The 24,343-nt window shown below is 37.0% G+C and overlaps 1 protein-coding gene across 5 annotated transcripts in view; it reads left to right on the plus strand.

The window, feature by feature from the left end:
- The window catches only part of DIAPH3 (diaphanous related formin 3), a 548,620-nt gene that overhangs the window by 259,454 nt on the left and 264,823 nt on the right, over nucleotides 1–24,343 (plus strand). For all 5 annotated transcript variants that reach the window (XM_029210108.1, XM_029210109.1, XM_029210110.1 and 2 more), the window contains one exon: nucleotides 1,199–1,300. In XM_029210108.1, coding sequence (XP_029065941.1) covers nucleotides 1,199–1,300 — 102 coding nt within the window. The remainder of the gene's footprint in view (nucleotides 1–1,198; nucleotides 1,301–24,343) is intronic.

The following is a 24,343-nucleotide window of genomic DNA, read 5'->3' on the forward strand; positions in this document are numbered from 1 at the left end:
AATCAAGTTTATGTCCAAAGGTACACAGTGAGTCAAAAACTTGTTCTTTGATCTAACTCTTTGATATGTAACATTCTCTAACATTATTTTTTAACTAATAACACCCTTGGGTTTTTTTTTCCTCCTTAAATATATTCAGCATGATGTAGGGTTAATTATAATTTGTACTTGACTTTGGGCTTGTACAGAGTTTATAAATGGTGTAATTTGGAATTGTGAGCACCAACCACTCTTTTCTTTCTTAATTTTAATATCCGTATACTAACTCGCTATAATACTATTATAGTCGATTATATTTTGATTATATTTTGATACAGAGGATCTATATAGACTTTGTCTAAGGGATGGTTTAACAGAGAAGTGTAATTATATGTATTCCCTTGGTCTTTCTCCATTGGGAGTGTTTCTGTTGTCTAAGTGTGTGGCTTGTGACATGTTGACATGTCCTGAAATGGAAGTGATCCATATCTGTGGCTGTGCATGGACAAAGGAGCCAGAACAACCAAATGAACGTGTGGTTTCTGGGCTGCAGATGATATAGGCAAAGGGCTGTTACGGCCATGGCACTTAAGTTCTCTCTATATGCTTTCATCTGCAAGGTGTATCATCCTGTGTCTTCAGTGCCTTTTCAAATTTTCTTTTACATCAAAAAAGTTACTTTGTTTTAGAGATGTCTTCATTTTTATTATTAAAACTGTAATCATATTGGTTAAATCTTGCAAATGCTGTCATTACAATTCCCTTGATTTCTTTTCCATTCTTTACCTTGCCTATTAATAGCAATATGATGATTTCTTTTATCCCTTTGAGTGGAGTGCTAAAATATGTTTGGCTTTGCCTGAAATTTATGACATTTAATTCCCTAAAGCTGAAATGTAATTGATCACATTTATCCAGGTGAGAAAGCTGTTCCTTTGGTATAGGTTGAATTCTTCTTTCTCCAATATATAGCTAATCAAATAAACATTCAGTAGTACTTGATTTGAATATATAATAACCCTGGATAGAGAAGAGGAAAATTGGTTGCTTTCAAGATGCAGAGAATGTAGCTTAAGTTTTAGTATTAGGGAGGTTACCTAGAAATAAAACTAAAGATTAACTTCTTCAATGATTTCCTTCCCATAGTTTATTAAAAATTTTTCCTAGAATTTAAGAAGCACATTTAGTGAAGATATTTTCTTTTGGTTTTAATTTTTAGAACTTAATGAAGCATCTTCCTGATCAAGAACAGTTAAATTCACTGTCTCAGTTCAAGAGTGACTATAACAACTTATGTGAACCCGAGCAGTTTGCTGTTGTGGTAAGTACCGTCTCTCAGTGTCAGCTCTCTTTGGAGGGGATTTTTATACTGTGCAAAAACAGAGAAAAGGAAATGTAAGGCTTTTCATTTCACATCATCATTGCTCAAAAACATTTAATGTCCATCTTGCATTTTTTTTTAAACCTGAGGATATTTATGGGAAATTATCTTGATTTTAAAATGTATATTGAAATTCTAGCCATAAATGAAGTCCAAGGATTTTTTTCAAAAGCATAAACATGATTTTTTTTTAAGTTCTCCTTTTAATGTCAAAATGTAAAATGAAACCTGTACTCCTAAGACTAGAGAGTATATTTGTGATTTATTCTAGAGCTGTGTATTCCAACATATTGCAAGAGTAGCTTCAGTTTTTCATTCTAATCATTCACGTCAGTTCATCTCATATTTTAGACTCTGAAATTAGAAATATAGTCTCTTTCTTGGCAATGAGGGTGAAAAATGAATACATTTTAGAAAATCTTCAAGACACCTTGATAATCACCTTGTTCCGGCTTCCTACTTTATAGAAGTTGGGGTCTAAAGAGGTGAAAAAAGACTTTCCAGTGTTATATATTAGTGGTATTGTAACTTTAAGATTTTTTATCAAGCTTTCTTTTCTCCTGCTCTTTCCTTCTACCATTAAATTATCATTTTGAGATTGGTTACATTCAGCCATCGTGATGATATTTTAAAGTAGTATTTCATTTTTTAAAATCTATAAGATTATTTTTTTCCTGCAGCCTTCAGCTATATTATTACCAACTTCCAGGGACATGATGGAATTGTATTTGATATAATTTTGAAAATTTGGGTTGAATAACTAAAGGACTATGTCTACATACTATATTTGGCATGTTGTCGACGTTTGCTCTTAAACTCCTTCCTGTGTCTTCATGAACCCATTCTACTCAGCCCTCCCTACAGCACCTCCCCTCCTCCCTCACCCCTCCATCCTGAACCCAAAGTTCACAAACTCAGAAGAAAAAAAAGCACCTTTTTCCTGTTCACAGCCTTATAATTTTTATTATGAAATTTTAAATTTATTATCTTTAGAAAAATGCTTTTTTTTACCCAATTCTCCAGAGTACTCTTTCCTCCTCATCTTGTTTTTCTCTTTTCTTTTAATTTCCTTATTTATTTTCTTTCACCTGGTCACTCTGTCGTTCTCTTGATCCCTATTTGGCATAATATCTTCCATATGAGACACAGGAGAATTTGCATTACATTTTTAACCACAGACTATACTTAGAGTTTTGATTTTTGCCCATCTTTTTTGACTCTTGAATGAAAAGCATAACATGTAAAATTATAATTTTGAAATATTCCCATTCACATTAAGCCTGAAACACATGCAAACTTATGTGAAAATGTCTATTTAATGAGTAACCTTTTATGTTGCATATCATCACAGAGATTTAAAACTATTCCCATGTTCTTTCTAGTGATTGTCACAGAAGAATGAACTCAAACTTGCAGATATTTCAGGTTTATTTAAATAGCCAGGTTATGCCCGCCTTTGAAAACGAGAGTTCACATCAAAGAGATATGATTTACAAGCAGTGTGCTCAGAGGGATCAGAAAGTTAAAACAATTATATTCCCAGATACCAGGGCTAGAGGTTATAGTTTTGATTTTAAGACAGAAATGGATCACTTCCATTTCAGGACATGTCAACACAAACTTGACCTTGACTCTCCACATTCCATGCTGGATCATACCTGACTACAAATGGAATATAATGAGAAAGGAGTGACGCTGTTGAAAACCATCTGCTATGGAAATATGAACAGAGCTTCATTACCTGTTGATTATGAATATTCCTAAAAATATTGTTTCAAGCTCTGGTTTGTGTTGTACTAACATTGTAAAATATAATTGTCTTGGTGAAGAAAGCAGAAAGACAGTTGAAGAAAAAATGAAAACTTTCTATATACTCTTTTTTGGGGGAGGGGGTGACAAATGGTAATGTTCTTCAACTTCACCTTTTTTTCCATATCAATTATTCACCATTTCCAATCTGGCTCTCCCTACTTCTTAAACTCCCGCCCATCCCCCGAAAGACAGGAAAATTTGCTTAGAGTTCTGAACAATACTTGAGAGTTACCCAAAAAATGATGAACAGCATGGAATGCCTTGAAGTTTTCTGTTCTCCTTTCTGGATTAAAAGCTCAATAAGTTCACTAATTCATTAAAGAGTGATGTGTTTTCAATTTATCAACATTGTATAAATGATATAAATTTGGTGGTTTTAGGAAACTGATTATAATTACCAGGTACATTTTTAAAGATTCCCATAATGCTGTTTTATTTTTATTATTATTATTATTTTTGCGGTACGCGGGTGTCTCACTGTCGTGGCCTCTCCCATTACGGAGCACAGGCTCCGGACGCACAGGCCCAGCGGCCATGGCTCATGGGCACAGCCGCTCCGCGGCATGCGGGATCCTCCCAGACCGGGGACCGAACCCACGTCCCCTGCATCGGCAGGCAGACCCTCAACCACTGCGCCACCAGGGAAGCCCTGTTTTATTTTAAAAGTTATATGCTTAATGTAATTGTGTATATGTCAAAGACGGGCTGTTATCTTGAGGTAAGCTAAACTGCAGATTCCTACAAGACTTTTCTCTTGTAGAAAAGCCTTTACTTATTGACTAAACCTAAAGTGCTAATCATTTCTAGATGAAAAATCATCACAGAGCCATAAACAAGGAAGAGTCAAAGGTTGGGATAGCCTTTGCACCCAAATAGGGCCAAAGCTTGCCTTTTTATTTGTTTTCACTATAGATAGACTTGCTGTTAGCTCTGTTTCATCTTCAGGTTCTATACACTGATATTGTGATTTCTAGCATTGTTTTCATTTTAACAAAAATCAGTTAAAACCCTGCAGTTGTGTTACTTGCCAGTCAGTTTACATTTTTCTTTTATCCAGTTATGTAAATTCATTAATTTGACTTATGTGAATTACAGAAGTATTCTTTTTAAATAAACACTCAAATCTGATACAATCGATAAAGTCACTAAGGTTGTTTGCATTATATAATCAACTTTAATTCCAAACAAGAATTATGTAAAATAGTAAACAAACAAAATGCAGCTTACCTGGACATCTGTGTTTGTTTACGTTATTTCTCTTTGGTAGAAAGGCAGTGTTCAAAAGTAACACATCTAAAATGCTAATAACCAATGTCAATTAAAGACCAAATAGAATGTATAAAATATAACCTATAAATTAGAAATATGTTCTACTTTTGTCGTGTATTACATACAACTATCCAGGGTTCTATGTTCTATAGAGTATGGTATACAAATATAGTATTCAGAAATATATGAATATCCATTAAGTTGTACATCCTTTAAGCTTTCTTTCAACCACTAAACCATTTGCTATGTCTATATTCTTTCCAGGTTTCCTGTAATACAGAGTTTCATATCCTCTTTTATTTATTTCTCCCTTGAAATTGGAAGCAAAATTCTTTAATCCTGATATTATCTCTATTCTTTAAAAAACAGTCTTAATGCACGTGTACTAGACCTGGGTACTTTTATGGTTCTAAGGGTTTAGTCACTCCTCTGTTATTACTGGTAATTCAGAATCTTAAGGTATCTCCCTGAACTAATTCTTCCTGCAGCCCTTCTGACTCGGGCATTGGCCAGTTTGAGCAGGACAGTTCTCAGGTGTTCCAGAGCTGGCCCTGTCTATGCCTTGTAGTCTAGTAGTGGTGTTGACATGGTGGTGGCTGGTACCTTTTAGAACTGATATCCAGTGCTGTGAATTCAGGACCTAGTAGTGTAATGCTATTATTGACTTGTTTTGTGGCTGATAGTGTATTTATATGTCCTTTGTTTTCCAGGGGATTTTGGCATAAGAAAAACAATAACCCATCAAAAAGTCTGAACAAGCTGTCATCTAATGTTGAGAGACTAAGTGTTCTAGTCAAATGGTATTTTGTTATTTTAGAGGAGCGTTCTGGGAGGTGGTTCATCTCTATATCTTTCTGTGTGACTTGAAATGAATGAGACAGTTTACATGCTAATTTTATTTGTTGGTTTAGGTTTTGGGCAGAAGACACTGAGTACTAACCGATGTGCTGAACTTGAAATATTCTTTTCCCTGGATAGTCCAGGACACAACTTTTTGCTGAGAAATTGGTTCATATTTGGCATGTCCTTGCCTCATGCTTTATTCAACTTAATTTTCTATCAATAAGATTTAGAAATGAAAATATTCTTCCTAGAAACTCTCACTCATTGGATCAGTTACCTGTCTCTTTTCTTGGATTCTTCCCTTCCCTCTTTAGCCCCAGAACCTTCTTTTATTTCCCCAAAATATTGCCTACTTACCAAAAGTTGGTTCCCATTGTGTAGAACCTGATTTTAGTTACGTGACTGTATTTTTTATATTAGCAGTGATCTTCTGATCAATAAGCCATTAGGTAAAATCACTGTGCTCACAGTAGCATGGTTAACTGTGTGAGGAATAAGATATGTAAATATTCAGTGGGATCACAAGATTTAACTGAAGTTTAGAAAGAGACCTACAATTTGCATTTGAAGCTTGGTGTACTAGACTTTCTTTGATTAAAAATTCTAGGTTCTTGAGTATTTGTTTCCACATTATTTAGTTCTGTTAAGCTGCAAATTCTTCAAAGGAATCATAATGTTTATAGGAAATTGAATTAAACAATGTTCTGTTTGTGTACTGTATTTTGATCTACCACCATTTGGTGTCACTGTAGGGCAGGGCTTTTAAACTTTGTGCAGTAGAGACCTCCTGTTTTGTTTTTTTTTTTTTAATCAAAAAATATTGTAGGAAGTTCATGCAAATTTCCCTGCATTAAAAATGCCTCATTTTAAAATACACCTAAATATTCGTGTTATAAAACATTTAAATAGCATATAAAAATATTGAATACAATGTAGAAGCTCCTTGTATCTCACTACCCACTGCATTCCATATAAATGATCATTTTTAACATTTTGTTGACTTTCCGATCCTATTTCTTTGTATTTACAAATGTATGCATGTTCATATGCACATTGTTCTGAAAGTTTTCACCGTGAAATATGTTTTGGAGGCTTTTAGTTTTATAATGTGTTGTTTTGAAATTCCTATGTGGTATTTCATGGTCCCTACTATGACTTTTTCTGTAACTATTCCCTTAATGAAGGATAGTTGAAAGAAAGCTTCAAGGACGTACAATTTAATGGATATTCACATATTTCTGAATACTATATTTGTATACCATACTGTATAGGACGTAGAACCCTGGATAGTTGTATGTAAGTAATACATGACAAAAGTAAAACATATTTCTCATTTACATGTTATACTTTATATATTCTATTTGGTCTTTATTTGACATTGGTTATTAGCATTTTGGATGTGTTACTTTTGAACACTGCCTTTCTACCAAAGAGAAATAACGTAAACAAACACAGATGTCCAGGTAAGCTGCATTTTGTTTGTTTACTATTTTACATAATTCTTGTTTGGAATTAAAGTTGATTATATAATGCAAACAACCTTAGTGACTTTATCGATTGTATCAAATTTGAGTGTTTATTTAAATAGAATACATCTGTAATTCACATGAGTGAATTGAAGATCCACATTACTTACTTAAAGGAACGTTCTGTGTTTTGGGAGAAGCTTGGTTCTTTGCACATAATAGGAACGTGATAAATAGCAGTTGATTAAGTCTTTCGTTTGATTGTGTGGAACATCTTGTAAAGTTGTAAAATAAGCAATGAAATGCCACTGACCATCCCTCACTAGCTCCCTAAACTGCTTCAGTTGCTTCCCATAACTTTTACATGGATGTCTAAAATTTTTAGAATAGCATTAAAGTTTTAAAAACAAACAAACCAACAAAACTTCATTGAGCTATAATTGACATACAGTAAAATGCACATATTTAAAATTTGCAGAATTTGATTAATTTTGACATAAGTACACTCATGAAACCATCACCATAATTAAGATAATGAACATACCGATCACCCCCAAGTGTTTCCTCAGACTTCTCCATAATCCCCTCCTTCCTAGCCACCCAGTCACCCAGCATTAGATCTTTAAGGAGACAGTCCCTGCCCCGTCCACTGTCTTACTTTCTGCTTGTGCTTCGTCTTTCCTCCACAACTTGCTGTGCTCTCAAGGCACCACACTCAGGGCTGTCAATAGGCTGCTTTTCCTTTCTTTTTGCTTTGAGGAAGCCCTTTCTGGAATTCTTTCCCTAGCATTTCTGTTATTCCCTGTAGAATTCAGGATCCTGCCTCTTTGCTACCATAATGCCCAGTGTATATATCTAAATGGTTCTTATTACCCTGGAATATAGTCATAGCATTCATGTATGCTTGGAACTTTTTGACATGGTATACTACACAGACACATCATAATTGTCCAAAGTCCATAGATTACCTTAGGGTTCACTCTTTTTTTTTTTCTAAACATCTTTATTGGAGTATAATTGGTTTACAATGGTGTGTTAGTTTCTGCTTTATAACAAATTGAATCAGCTATATATATACATATATCTCCATATCTCCTCCCTCTTGTGTCTCCCTTCCACCCTCACTATAGGGTTCACTCTTGGTGTTGTGCATTCTGTGGATTTGGACAAATATATAATGACATGTATCCATCATTATGGTATAATACAGAGTATTTTTTTTAAATCACATTTTGAAATGAAAATGTTAGATACTTTTGAGATAGTTTTTTTGTTTTTGTTTGTTTTTGTTTTTGTTTTTTGTGGTACGCAGGCCTCTCCTGTTGCGGAGCACAGGTTCCGGACACGCAGGCTCAGCGGCCATGGCTCACGGGCCCAGCCACTCCGCAGCATGTGGGATCTTCCCGGACCGGGGCACGAACCTGCGTCCCCTGCATCGGCAGGCAGACTCTCAACCACTGCGCCACCAGGGAAGCCCTGAGATAGTTATTTTAATTTTTGTTAAAATGGGTCTCCAGACAATTATTTCTCTGGGTAAGAATAGGTTAATTCAAAAGTAGACCAAGTACCCAACACTTTTGGGCATAAAAGTATAATTTCACACTTTTTTTCAAAACAGAATATAATCACCCTATATGATTCTGCCACCTAACTTGTAGACTTGTCACAGTAATTCACTTTTCTCCTGGTACCACACCTACGTTGGACCCTTTCCTGATCCTTCTTTAATTCAGAAGGCCATGGTGTTTAAGTCTGTCAATACTCAGGTACTCAGTGGTTGTATATTCTAAAAAGTGTTGAGGAAATTGTGATTTGGTATAAGAATCACAGCTTATTGAAACAATTTAAGAAAAGACTGATGAAGATTGGTGAGGGACCTGAAAGAAGATGTCCACTGAGCCATCGCTTTCCCATATTTAAAGTATCCATCCCTCTCATTCCTCAAGTGCTGATTATTTTGAGTGCTTTGCAAATGTCCAGATAAAAAATCATTCATGTTTCACAGAATTATCACTTTAAAACTTAACAAAAGACATAGAATTAGTGCAATACAGTGTCTTCTTCAAGGACCCACTTTGGCTTCTTATAATTACTCTTTCCTTTACTCTTTAATAATTCATCTTCAGTCTTGTCTGTCAGTGGCATAAATCTTGCCAGTCTCTCCTCCTGGAAAATATGAAGTTCTATTTGTCTTCAGTTGCTGCTTTTTGGTACCTGTCCAGTTGTCCCAGGTCCTTCACATTCCACGATGCTCTAGATAGCACTCTGGCAGTCTCATCTGCAAATCTACCCAGGAGGACATTTGTTTAGAATAATAAACTGTTATAACTCTATCCATAGCTATTTAAATCTTAGAGGTCTGCTTCTCTTAAGATCACAAACGTTCAGCTGTTGTTCAGTTATTCTTGTCACTTTGCTTTGCAACCTTCTTGACATGCTTCTGCCAGGATCCAGGACTTAATATAGGCTCACTAGCGCAGATGGCTTTTCTTCCACCTAGTTTAGGGCTTATTAATTTAGCTTGCTTTCAATTGTCATTGATCTGTAGCCTGAAATTCTTCAGACATGTAATACTTCTATCATTTTCCTTATGATCTGATTTCTGCTTTTCATCTCCTTTAGCAGTCTAAGTCAAAATGATCACAGTGCCATTTGAATTTTTAGTGAAACTTATAGAAATTCTGTTGGTTTAAGTAGTTAAACATCCGTTGTCAGCTAATATCTGTCTTGCCCATCGTAGTATTTTCTCTGAAGATCTTTTCTCTCACAGATTTCTTCTTAATTCTGCCTACATATGACACAATGGGGGTATATGTTGACAGAACTCTTAAAAGGCCATTTACACCTTTTTCTTTACATGTTTAACAGGTAGTATAAAATAATGTGTAACAGATTTATCGATTTAGGCAAATATACTGAAATTCACAGAAAATTAGAGGCTTTTTTATGGTTGAACTTAACATAGCTTCACTGCTGATAGACTGGGTATATTTAAGAACATCCCTGGTATTGATCTGAGTTCTCATTAGATGCTTCTGAGGAAATAGCTTCGGGTCCATTAGTGTTGCCTCAGCCTTTTGGTGTCACAGGGGTCTGGATTACCAGGTGTTTTATGGATGAATTTAGACCTTGAGATTATATTGGTAACTGTACTGCTGTCTCATGTGTTTTATTTCAATACCTGTCTCCTTGGTTCAGCAATGATTCATTCGTTTGTTCATTTATTTGGCAAATATTTATTGAACACCTACTGTGTGCTGGGCATTGCTCTGGACTCTGAGTTTGTTGCAGTGAACATGTCTCTTACTCCTTCTTGGTCTTACACTTTGGTTGAGTATAGTAACAATATACACAGAAACAAAAACGTGATGTAATAGCAAGTAATACCAAGTACTCCTCAGGAAGTGGTGGCATGAGGGTGGTGCGTGCATGTGAGGTTAACATGGCTGGGGAAGGCCTCTCTCATCTGAGCAGAAGCCTGTGTGGCTGTCTTGGGGAAGCATGTTATAGACAGAGGAGACCACAAGCGCCAGGCTTTGAGGGCTATGTGAGTGTGACACAGCTGAGGCCGGGGCTGTGGCAAAGTGAATGAGGGAGTGTGGGAATACGAGGGGACATCAGAGAGATGCCACCAGGACCTTGCAGCCATGTTGTGAGGCCCGTGGACATTATCCTGAGAAAGCCATTGGAGAGTTTTAAACAAAGAAGTGAAATTATCCTATCTGTGCTTTAGATTTAGATCAGATTGATTATTCTGGCAGCTGTGTGAGGAACAGATTGCGGGGTGGGGGCATAAATTGAAGGCAGTGGCCAGTTAACATGTTATGACAATGATTAAGGCGAGACATAGTGGTAGCTTGATAGGCTTGATGGCAGTGTCTCTGGTGAGAAGGGCAGATTCCATATGTATTTTGTAAGTAGGGAAGCCGGGATTTCTGACAGATTGGATTTAGGGTATGAGAGGGAGTCAAGGATGACCCCCAAGGTGCTTGGCCTGTATAATTTGAAAGATAGGAGATCCTGTTTACAGAGAAGAGGAAAAGACTTGTAAGAGAGACAGACTTTGGGAGGGAAGATCACTTAAAACACCTATAGACATCTAAGTGGACCTATGAAATATGTAGTTAGGATGTAAGCTGGGAGTTCAGGGCTGGAGGCATAAATTTGGGAGCCTGTCACGTACATGTGGAATTTAAAGCTGTGGGACTGGATGAGATCAGCCAGGGAGTGAATTAGAAATGTAACACAGGAGACAGTGAAGGGTAAGGCAAAATATGCAAAGCTTACTGGTTTTCTCAATCTTCTCCCTTAAGAGAGACTCATCGTCAGCAACGTTTTGTTTGCTTTTGCTGCTGGTTACCACCTCTTTGAGGAAAATTGCAATCCATGGTCTAGGGAATTGTACAAGGTGATTTTATAATGTGACACTATTGCAGTTTGTTTCAAAAACTAAGCATGAGGAAGGGTGAGAGGGCTGTTTGGCATTTGTGGAATATAATTCATCAGGGACCTTTGGAAAGAAGCTAGTGGTCATGAGAATGTGTATCTGTGGAAAGGAAGAAAAGACTACTTTTGCCTCTAGATTTTGCTCTCATATGAAAGAAAATGGAATGATCTCTAATATATCATAATAATAAATGTATAGCGCCTATATTATGAACTAAGATAAAGTTAAAATGCCAAAAGTGTGCAGGCATATTCTGTGATAAAGTCTCGTTTAATCAAGGGATTGAGTTCATTTAGTTCAAATCTACATCAAAATAGTAATATCAAATCCTGCCATTAATGGGAAAAAATCACTTACATACTACCAATTGTGTTCTCTGTAGAGTGGGAGGATAAGTGGAATTGAACTCTGAATGAATTCTCTTATGAGCTTTTGTTACCTTTGTTCCCCTGAAATTAGTAGAATGTCAGCTATATTAAATAACTTTGCAATTCTTTAATTTATTAGAACGAATAAAAACACAGCATGATCAGAATGATATGCTATTTCATTGAGTTGCCAACTCTAGTAAATTTCTCAAAAACTGAATTTTCAACTGTGATTTATATTGATCTTACCCCTTTTTTCATGTGGTGGCAAAAGGTACGCAATTTTGTTTGTGTTCTATCTAACATGAAAGTAAATGTAAAATGTTGTGAAATAATTTGATAATATTAAGAAGTGATATCTATGTCAACTTATCTATATCACAGTCTGTTCTTAACACAGCAGCTAGTGACATAAGGCCGATAATGTTCTGTCTCTACCTGTAACCTTATACTGGCTTTCCACCTCAGAGGAGGAGCCTAAACCCTTGCTATAGTTGACAAGGTTCTGCATACGTGCCCCTGCCTCGCTGTTTCGTGCCTCATTTTCTACCACTCTCCCCTAACTCAGCTTTAACCACGTGGCCTCTGTACTGTTCTTCAAACATGCCAATCACATTCTTGGGAGGTTTACATTGGCTGTTTATTCTCCTTGGACTTATTTCCTACGTATATACAAATAGCTTGCTTCCTCATGTCCTTTTGATCTTTCTTCCTATGTCAACTTTTGGAGGCCTTCTCTGAGTACCCTATTTGAAATTGCCCATAACACTTCTTTTCCTCTTCCCTGCTTTATCTTTCCCTCAAGCACTCATTACCTTCTCATTTACTATATTATGTTCTGTCCATTAATCTATTAGTTTATCATAAGAATGACCGTGATCATGGCAGGAATCATTCTCTTAGACACCTACTGGTGAATTTCTAATGTCTTGAACAATACCTGGCATGTAATAATCACTAATAAATATCTGATAGATGGATAAATAACTTTCCCTAAGGTGCTTTATGGTTTATTTTAAATACTGAAAAACTAAAACCATTTAGCTCTTGGCTTACTGAGACTTGCCATGCCACATGTTCCTAGTACTGAAACACAAATCTGGGTTAAAATGACTTTGTCTTGGTATTCCAGGTTCCTTCAAATATCCTTCATTGCATTTCTAGTCTAATTAGACAGACTTGGGTTTGAATTCTTAAAGTACCATATACTGGCTATAAAATTTGGGGGAAGTTTCTTAATACCCCTCAATTTAATTTTCTTTATTTATAAAATGTATGTGAATTTAGAGCCTATCTCATTAGGTTGTAGTGAGATTTAAGGGAGAGCGTGCATGTGTGGAGTCAATAGTGAATAATAAGTGCTCAATTCTGTTAGCTGTTTCATACCCTCCTCTTTCTCAATGATTTCATTCACTCCACAATTGTTTTCTAATAACTCTCTTTGACCATTTTTTTAGATCTCCCAGACTTTTTTGTACTTTGACTTTTAAATATACACAATTTAATGTCCAAAGCAGCAAAGGTCATGGGTTAGGAGTGTGGCCTAAAGGCCAATTCTGACTCATGAACCATCTCAGTTATGATCAGCTATCATGACTTCCAGGTCTCATGATGAGATATGGTGCTGGAGTATTTATTTCCTGTTCGTGGGGCCAGTTTTCAGGGGGACAATTCAAATTACTGAAAACCTGATTAGGATGAACGTCTCGTATTAGTGGCACGTGTTGGAGCCAGAAATAACCTCTAGCTCTCTGAGTAGGTATATCCAACTGAGGGTCTCTGCCTTAGGAATCTCCTGAAATTAAAATCACCCAGTTGCATACGATAATAGCTTGATGGTTATTATAGAAAGTGTGCTCAAGGACCAAAAAATACTCCCAAATTCATTTTAATTATCTGAGATATTATAATATAGCAGGTTAACCTTCCGCTTGTAAATCATGTCATGCAATAGGAGAGCTAGAGGAGATTAAAAACTTACTCTACATTAGTTTAGTCTGATTATTTTTTAATATGGTTTCTGAGACTTATTACACTTAGAAGATGCGAGTTTGGATAATAGGAGCAAGGAGAGAGATTAATTTTGGAGTTTCAGGTCAGTGACATAGGTATTGTATCAAATTAGCAACTATACCACAGTCAAGTAATTACATGACAATTATATTATTTGGCTTTAGTGATGCACAGTTCACAAGGTATATTTATATACATTGACCTGGTAGATCTATCCCTCTGATACGACAGCCTCTTAGGCTTATAAGAACTGAAACTCATATAGAAGAGGTGACAACCCAGAAACCCCCCCCCCACACACACCTCATAAACAGAAGAGAAGGATTCAGACTCAGGATTTCTGACTCCACATTTCCATATTTTATTTTGTTTCCTCCATACCATGTTGCTTCTAAATACAAGATTCCTGATCTATTGGTAAAGAATTATATATATACGAGAGGTGGGAAAGGCTAATGAATGCAAAGGGAAGGTTTTTAAAGGTAGACTTTAGCCTACATTGCACTTGTGCTCAGGACTAGTCCCGTCCCTGCTTTTCTTTGTAGAAACTAAATGCTAACCATTTTTTATCTTTAGAAACTCAGGGCCCAAATGGGAGGGAAATCTTCTGTCCTTCCTTGAAGAGCCTGGAATATAAACTGCCTTATCTGGCTCCATCACTCTGTGAGCACTCACTTCACTTGAGAAGCCTTCTCCTCATTTTCTGTCCCCTAGTTGACAGGGAATTGGTGTTAAGAGCCCTTGAAAATATCTTTGGGATACCCAGAACCTCAACTGCGTAAGCTTTATGCATTTTAATTTGCTTGTGGCTCCTGGCACAGAGGATGGTGGTGTTTCAGGCCTGTGTTTATTTGGTTCTCTACACACTTGTCTGGGCTTTAAAAACTTTTTTTGTTGTTGCTTTTTGGTCCTTTTCCCTCTTTGCTTATATTTTTATTTTGTATTAAATTGTATGTTTCATTAAACATCCTTATCTTCCATACCAGACTTGGCTCTTTTGAAAGGATAAATGTATTTGTTTTCTTTTCTCTAACATTGGGTCAAGTTTCCTGTCCTGAAACTTAGCTATTATCCGTTATTAATGCTATTTTTCTTTCTTTACCAAGAATGCCAATTTTGTGTCCAAGTTGACATATTTATTTAAGGAATAAGATGGGGAACAAAGTAATTCTTTTCCCCTTTAGTGAAAAGCTAAGGTTAACTTCCATACCACCAATATCACTGCTACCAAATCATTTGACTTTTATTTTTGTCCGAATTTCCATCTGCTAGAAATATCTAATTCTGAGTGTGTGTATGTGTACTGTACCACTTATTGACTTAACGTTATTGACCACCACTGACTTACATTAATATATTAAATAGTCAATTCAGTATAAATTTTAATATGTTTGAGTTCTCATAGTTTGTGGCTTTATGCTGAAACTGATTGGACTAGTATTCTGTCAATGTTTTGTTCATTGGTGTCACATTATGGGTTTCTTCCTGTAGAAAGAAATTCAGGATTTTTGAGTCCACATTTCCATATTTTATTTTGTTTCCTCCATACCGTGTTGCTTCTAAATACAAGATTCCTGATCTATTGGTAAAGAATTGTATATATACGAGAGGTGGGAAAGGCTAATGAATGCAAAGGGAAGGTTTTTAAAGGTAGACTTTAGCCTACATTGCATTTTTGCTCAGGACTAGTCCCGTCCCTGCTTTACTGAAGTTTTGTGCTATGGGCAAGTAGTCTTTCAGTCCTCTTTTATCAGTGTTTACTTTGTAAGTAGCTCCACTTGGAACTACTCACCACAGTAAAGCACCTCAGTCATTCTGATCATTTGAATGCTGGGATTTAAGGTTCCAGTAGCTTTGTATTATGGGTTTCCTTGACACTATCATTATTTATGCTTTTCCTAATTTCTGACCCAGAGTTTTTTGAGGCATTCTCTCTCTCTCTCTCTCTCTCTCTCTCTATATATATATATATATATATTTTTTTTTTTTTTTTTTGCAGTATGCGGGCCTCTCACTGTTGTGGCCTCTCCCGTTGCGGAGCACAGGCTCCAGACGCGCAGGCTCAGCAGCCATGGCTCACGGGCCCAGCCGCTGCGCGGTATGTGGGATCTTCCCGGACCGGAGCACGAACCCATGTCCCCTGCATCGGCAGGCGGACTCTCACCCACTGCGCCACCAGGGAATCCCGAGGCATTCTATATTTTGAATGCAATTAAGAAGAAACTAGTTCAGTTAGCTTCATGACAGTCCTTTCCTTTATTGCTTAATTGTCTGTTTGCTATTCTGTTCTCATTCTATTACTTTATGCAGTCTTTTTGCCTTTTATTTTTTTTGCTTTGCTTGTTCTTAGCCTCTTATTTCTTAGTGGATTTTTATAATCTCCTTTGGAACTCTCTCATTCTGACTGTTGGCTTTAGTAATTACCTCTTTTGCCAGTTGAAGACTACTTTTTCCCCTCAACTTTAACCACCCCAAAATTCAGGTTTCCATCTATTTTTTTCTAACCACGGGTCTTAGCTGTAGCCTAATCCTTTGTTAGTTATGTGCCTTGTCTAAATCCTGCCTTCACACTTTCCTTTGTCTTACCACACCTTAGTCAGTATCCACATAATTCTCCCATTTTGCCTGAAGTGCAGATCACAGACCTGGGCCCTCTGGCATCTTCAGACAAAGCAATAGACATACTTTATTACTGAAGGGCAGAAGAGTTGCCCGAAAAATGTATCAGGGTGATTTGATTTGAACGCTCCCACCAAATCAATGGCTTGAACTGAAGCATGAACCCAAACACTGAATGAATTTCTGAAAGGCCATTGATTTGCTTTTAGAAGCCCCTGAATGAACTGTATTTGTCCTAATGTAGCAACAGAATAAAAACTGCAAGCAATCAATACTAAGAAATGCAGCAAGGTGTCATTCCTAATGGGTTTCAGTTTGGAATAAATACAGAAACAGCTTTGCCATTAATATTCTGGTATTAGAGAAGGAGCAAGAATTTGTGAAATGGCATAGGAAAAAATAAAGTCGAGGCAGAGAGTCGATCATTTAAGGGTATTTTGAGGAGAGTTATTATTTTAAAATATGACTCAGATAACAAATGTTACCGGAAAAGGCCCTCTTATTCTTTATTACTTTTGAGTAACCTAATCTATGCCATAGTTTTTCCTTTGTCACTTTCTCTTACTTCCACTACCCTGAGCCTGCCACCCTGAAGTACCACCCCAAACTTTAGTGCCCGCTAGTGAGATCAGCTTCTGGAGATAGAGATAAAAGGGTCAGCTGGCTGGCATCGCATCCAAGGATCCGAGTTCGACTTTTTGATGTCCAGCTCCAACTTTCCCTTTTACTCTGTGACTAACCTTTACCTGGTCCACTGATTAATCTTGAACATGTAATTAATTAACCACTTGTGAGTTTAGGGGATTTAGCCAAAGTGCCTCTTGAATGTAAGTATCTTGTTTATGGTATTTTAATGATTTCTCATAATCCCTCTTTTGTTAAATGAAATTCTGAAAGTCAGGCAGGGGTTGCCACGCCTAAGGTGCTTTTGTTTCATACATGTTAATGAATGGCAACGGGAAGACAAATTTAAAGCAGAATAAAGCATGGGTATTCATTTTAGAATAATATTGTTGAGAAAGGATAAAATCTCAGGGGTGGTAATGCTGGGTCAGCCCATCATAACTGTGTATATTTTTGTGTTTGCCATTTGTTGATAACCTATTGTGTTTCAGGCCCTATGCCTCATGTTTTGAATGCTCTGTCCTTTTCCACATAGCAGCTAGAGATCTTTTAATATAAAAGTAAATGTGTGCTTCCCTGGTGGTGCAGTGGTTGAGAGTCCACCTGCCGATGCAGGGGACGCGGTTTCGTGCCCCGGTCCGGGAGGATCCTGCGTGCCGCGGAGCTGCTGGGCCTGCGCGTCCGGAGCCTGTGCTCAGCGGCGGGAGAGGCCACAGCGGTGAGGGGCAGAGTCTTAAAAGTAGATGTGATTATGTCACTTCCAAGCTTAAAATACTCTAATGGTCTGAAGTTTACTTTGTGTTATATTAATATAGCCAGTCCAGCTTTATTTTGATTAGTGATAACTGATTTTTGTCCTTTTCCTTTTAACCTACTGTTGTTACAGGCAGCATATTAGTTGAGTATTGCTTTTTTTTTTTTTAAATCCAGTGTGATGATTTCTCTTTTTTAACTAGAGGGACCATTTTCTGTTAATGTGGTTATTAATATGGTGAGATTTGAACCTCCCCTCTTGTTATTTATTTCCTATTTATCTCATCTATTCTTTGGTATTCTTTTTCTCTTGGATTGAGTATTTTAATAACTTTATTTTTCTGTTGGTTAATTAGTTATTACTTTTTGTTTTATTTATGGTTGCTTTAGGGTTTACATAATATATTTTTAACTACCTTCAAAGGATATGATACCACCTTAAGTGTGGTGTGAAACCTCACAACAATGTTCTCCCATTTGGGGCTGTGTGCACTTGTTATCACACATCTTACCTTGGCGTATGTTTAAACTCATAACATTTTGTTATTTTTACTTTCAGCAAATCAGTTGTCTTTTTTATCTACATACTCCAGCATTCTTCACTCTGTTGTGTACATCTTCCATCTGGAATCATCTTTCTTCTGCCTGAAAAATTGCCTGTAACATTTCTTCCAGTGCTAATGAATTCTTTCAGTTTTTGTATGTCTGAGGAAGTCTTTTTTAACCTTCATTCTGAAGTGTTTTCATGGGTATGAAATTCCAAGTTGATAGTTCTTTCTTTCAGCACTTTAAACATGTTACTGCACTGTCTTCTTGTTTGAATTATTTGGGCAGGAAATCTGCCATCACCCTTAACTTTGCTCCTCTGTACATGTTTCTTTTTTTCTCTGGTTGTTTTTGAAGATTTTCTTTATTGCTTGTTTTGAATAATTTGATTATGATGTACCTCGGGTGTAGTTTTCATCATATTTTTGTCCTTGGGTTTCATTGAGTTTCTTGGATCTGTTGGTTTATAATTCTCTTTAAATTTGGAATTTTTTTAGCCATTATGTTTGTCAGATATCTTTTCTATACCTCCCTTCTCTCCTCTATATCAGAGACTTAAGTTACACATATATTATTCTGTTATTACATATATGTTAGGCTTCTTAAACTTGTTCCACAGCTCATTGATGCCCTTTTTATTTTCTTTTTCCTCTTTTTTCATTTTGGACATGCATTCCAGTTCACTAATCTTTTCTTTTATGGTGTTTAATTTGCTGTTTTTCCTATTTAGTCAGCTCAGATATCATAGCTTTCTATTCTAGAAATTCAGTTCAGGTATTTTTGAAAAAATACCTCTCATGTCTCAGCTTAAAATCCTTGATCTTTCCTCAACCTTCTCAAACATATGAAATATAATAACTTTAAACTTTCCCGTCTAGTATTTCTATCATCTGTGCATTTGTAAGTCTGTTTTTATCAAATTTTTTCCTCATTGTTTGTATTTTCCTGATCCTTTGGGCTCCAAACAAAAATTTTACCATGCTGTACTCTAGATACCTTTGTATTCTTATAAATATTCTTGAACTTTGTTTTAGGAGGCAGTTAAATTACTTGGAAACCGTTTCAGACTTTTATGGCTTGTTTTTAAACTTTGTTACATGGTATCAGAGTAGCCTTGAGACTAGACCTTATTTTTCCCCACAACTAAGGCAATACCCTTCTGAGTACCCTACTCAATGTCCCATGAATTATGAGGTTTTTCCACTCTGCCTGTTGAGAACAAATAAGTGTTCCCAGCTTTGTCTGAGAATCGGGCACTATTACCTCCAGTGCTTTTGACTGATTCTTTCCCCAGCCTTCAGTAGTTTTCTCACATGTATGTGGTGGATACTACATTTAAAGACATGAGCGGGAAACTCTTGCGATCTCTGGAGCTTTCTGTCTGTGCTACTCTTTCCTTTCTGATACTCTGTCCTGAGAACTCTAGCTGCCTTGGCATTCCCAGACTCTCACCTCCCTCTCAATCATGGACACCTCCTGCTCCACCTGGGTTCCTTCTTCCTGTGCTGCAGTTTGGAAACTCTTTCTAAACAGTAAGCTGGGATGGTCACGGGGCACACCTGTTTCCCCTTTCTCAGGCACCACCATCCCACACTGCCTGGAGTCAGTGCCTGAAAACTGTTGCCTCAGGGCAGCAGGGGGAAGGGAGATAAGTCCAGTCCCTGTTTTTCCATCTTTGGCCAGAAGGGGAATTTCCTTCTGGTCATTCTAATGGTTTCTACTTTCATTATAATTTGTAAGATAATCTTGTGTCTGTTGCTTCAGTCTCATATTTTTTTTTTTTTTTTTTTGCGGTACGCAGGCCTCTCACTGTTGTGGCCTCTCCCGTTGCAGAGCACAGGCTCTGGACGCGCAGGCTCAGTGGCCATGGCTCATGGGCGCAGCCGCTCCGCGGCATGTGAGATCTTCCCGGACCGGGGCACGAACCCGTGTCCCCTGCATCGGCAGGCAGACTCTCAACCACTGCGCCACCAGGGAAGCCCCAGTCTCATATTTTACCACTGCCTTCATTGTCCACTGTGTCTCAGCCGCATTTGTTTTTTGCTCCAACCTCAGATTTGCGCTTACTCCTGCTGCAACCTCTGCTTCAGCCCAGGTGCCACTTTCCTGTGGTAGGGCTCATCATCCTGGTGTCCCCCCCACCATCATCCTACTTATTCATGAGCACTTATCCTTAACTACAGTGATCCTGTCTATTTGTTTTATTGTTTTTCTGTCTTTTTCTCTCCCTTTCTCCATCTGTTTACTTTAGTACAGCCATTTGGACCCGGTCCCTGTCATCTTATTTTCAGTGTGATTCCCCAAGGCCTTAAACAGAGTTTGGTACATAATAAGTATTCAGTAAATACTCTGATACATAAATAAATGAGTAATTATATCTGCCTCTCACATAACTCCAGAAATAGGCATTACCATTTCAGAGCTGAGGCAACTTGTTCACTCAACTAGTAACTAGTACAGCTCAGCTGTGAACCGTAGTTTTATGACATTAAAGGATGTCCTTCATTTTTTATGGTGGCAGTCACTCTTGTGTGTTTGTTTGCTGTAGGTGCCCACTGTACTCGAAGTTGCTTTTAGCACTGGTTTCTGTATCTTCATCACTGGAGAAAATTTATTTTTGATATTTAAAGATTAACTTGAGTTAATAATAAGTACAAATTACTTAGTATGTTTATGTAGGAGCTTAAATTATTGAGTTGTTGAACTTGAAATTAAGTTTTTGGAAATTTTGTCAGTTACTCCTTTTTCTTCTTTGGGATTTTAAATCTTCTAAATAGGCAACTAAAAAGTGGGGCATTGGGCTTCCCTGGTGGTGCAGTGGTTGAGAGTCCGCCTGCCGATGCAGGGGACACAGGTTCGTGCCCCGGTCCCGGAGGATCCCACATGCCATGGAGCAGCTGGGCCCATGAGCCATGGCCGCTGAGCCTGCGCGTCTGGAGCCTGTGCTCCGCAACGGGAGAGGCCACAACAGTGAGAGGCCCGCGTACCGAAAAAAAAAAAAAAGTGGGGCATTTGAGTCCATAATAGGAATTATGGTTGTTTTTTGGTATAGAAACATGATGCTTTCTAGTTAGACCATCTATGTAGTATTGAAATTTTATGGCACAATCTGCTTAATGTGTTTCATTTGCAAAAATGAAACAAAACATCATTATAGTCACATACTAATTACTAGCCATGCATCATTCATTTGAAATAAAGCCTAAAGCATTTTGTAGTTGTAAGCAAAAAGGTCTCTTATGATTCATCACTTTGCAAACAACATTGTTTTAAGGTTGCTTTTTAGATCTGAGTATCATCTAGTGCCTGAGAAGCGTTTCCTGTATTCTGCAAATCTCATCATACAGGTCTCGATATTCTCTTCTAAGACTACTTTGGAAACATAATGGAAAAGGGAGACCGGACTAATGAAACTAAGTTACTATAGAGTTAGGCAGTTTTATTGCAGTGGTGGCTTAAGGTGTAATTGTTGTAGATATAGACTGGCTTATTTCATATCTCATTCTTGACGCCATCTGGAAAGGTCTGTAAAGTGCATTTTTAATAAAGTTCAGTAAATACTATAACCAGTATTCTACTTAATGGCTCTCCCCATTAACACAAAGGTGAAAATTTGATGAAAATAAGTTGGATGCATACTATATTTATATAGTCTCAAAGCATCTTCCTATAAGTAACATTAATTATATAGGGAATATGTTGTAACTTTACATTGATTGGAAAAACTGGTGGATATAACCTTAGCTAAATATTTATGTATTATATTATAGTATGTATACACATATGTATTTCCTTTATAATACATATATGTGAAGACGAAGAGAGAGAATATGATGGAGCAAATGATACAAAATGGAAACACTTGGTTAATCTGGGTAAAGAATTTTTTGTATTCTTAAAACTGAAATTGTAATAAAAAGGTTTTAAAATTCCATTTACAGTAACAAAACTATAAAATACTTAGGAATACATTTTTAAAAAGCTGGGTAAACCACTAACAATGATAAAATGGATAAAATATTCAGGTCCTCCATCTTAAGGCCATAGACAACCAGTAGAAGAAAACTGCAAGCTTTGGGAGAATAGAAACCGCATGAACTTGTGAACGCCCAGCTTTTGATCTGGCGAAAGTTTTCCGATAATAGCACAGAGAGCTGGGGTTTGAGCAGAAAGTGTGGTTTTCTCTGGAGCGTGGAAGCAGGGATCAGAATTTATAGCAGCTGAAACAGGGCAGGCCATTATAGGGGAATGAACTGTGCAGAAAGGGACTCCAGTTTTCCATGTGGGAGTCTCCCTGGAGTCTGTGCCTGGAGGCTGAGCTGTTCATATACTGATCAAGATTTGCCAGATAGCACCTGCTGCACAGTGAGAGTAGAAGAGAGATACTAGGGGTCTACACTCCTAGGAGGCGTTGGAGTTCTGGCCCTGCCAGAATAGAGATAGCTTCTTGACACCTCATTAACTTACTTGGTATTCACTCAAACAACTGGAAAGGTTATACCTTAGGAAAGAAGACCAACATCCTAAAGGAGTACCTACTCTAGACTCACCCTAAGAAAACCTATAATCAAGTCTACAGGCTTCTCTGGGAAGAATGAGTCCTACCAAGTTAGAGGGGCTAGAGAAACAACTCCCACTTTCCGCAGAGCCACACTAACAAAGTGTGAGCTCAAGCCTATTAAGCCTCTAAATAAGCCTACTGAGAAATTTAAGGTGATCACCCAATGACTGATTTGCCTGCTAAAACAAGAAGGAACGTTCTTCAAAGGAATATTACAACTCAAGAGTGGTTATAACATTTCATCATTTCATTAAGAAGTAAAGATTAATAAAATGGGATGTATTGTAAAAAACAGTCAAATAAACAAGACAGCCCAGGTTTTAGATTTCAAATGCAAAGACTTTAATGTGCATATTATAAATATGTTCAAAGAACTAAAGCAAATTATCTTTTAAGAATTGAAGGAAAACATGATCTTAATTAAGGAATCTTTGCAGGGAAATGAAAACTATAAAAATTTGCCATATGGGAATTCTCAAACTGAAAAGTTCAATAACTGAATTAAAATATTCAGTATATGGGTTAATAGTATATTGGAGATAAACAGTCTAAAACACCTGTAATTGTAGTCCCAAAAGAAGAAAGTGAGATTGTGGCTGGCAAAATATTTGAAGAAATACGGGCCAAGAAATGCCAAATTGAGTGGAAAATATAAACTTATGGTTCAGGAACCTCAGCAAAACCCAGTCAGGATAAATATAAAGAGAAAGACATTTTGGCACATTCTAGTCAAACTGCTGAAAGACAAAGACAAAGTCATGAAAGTGATTTGAGGAGGGGAAAACATGTAAGAAAACGAGGAGAGAGATTTAGCTGCCCTTGCAGAAATAATGGAAAGCAGAAGTCAACATTAGGGTATATTTTAAATGTTGAAATAAAGAAACTCTGTAAACTCAAAATTATCTCTTTAGTAGATACCCTTCCCAAAATAGGGTAAAATAAATACATTTTTAGTTCTGTGAAAACAGAGAGTTTGTGACCATCAGACCTGCCCTACAAGAAATGCGAAAGTTGTCCTGCAGGCCAAATGGAAATGATACTAAATGAAAAGTGATATCCACAAAAAGGAATGGAAACCATGTGAAATAATCAACGAACTATGTTTTCTTTCTTCTCATAATTTACTTAAAACTAATAATTAAAAACATAACATTGCAGGATGAGGTTTATATGTATATAGAAGTAAAAGATATGATAGTAGCACAAATGATTGGGTAGGACAAATGAAATTATGCTGTTGTAACATTATAACACACATGAAATGCCAGAAGGTGGGAAGTGTGAGTGAAATGCTGGAAGGGGGAGGCAGGAAATGAAACCTATGAACAGGCACAATACTGACTTAATAGTCACTCTAAGTAGACTACATAAAGAGGCATATTGGTAGTCCTAGAGCAACCAGGAAAATATAGTAAAGAGATATAGTTAAGAAGCCAGTAGAAGAAATAAAATGGAATACTAAAAATTGCTTGATAAACACAAAAGCAGGAAGGGATAAAAGAGAGGTAAAAAGCAGAAAGGACAAATGGAAAACAGATACTAGACAATAAGAAAAGTAGCATAGCTTTGTATATTTCAGAGAATGTATATTTCAAGACAAATCATATAAGAAATAGAGGTATTACACAAGGATACAAGGAGTAATTTACAAGAAACAATCAT

Source organism: Monodon monoceros, unplaced genomic scaffold (assembly GCF_005190385.1).
Source record: "Monodon monoceros isolate NGI ecotype Baffin Bay Population unplaced genomic scaffold, NGI_Narwhal_1 Super_Scaffold_8, whole genome shotgun sequence".
Classification (NCBI taxonomy): domain Eukaryota; kingdom Metazoa; phylum Chordata; class Mammalia; order Artiodactyla; family Monodontidae; genus Monodon; species Monodon monoceros.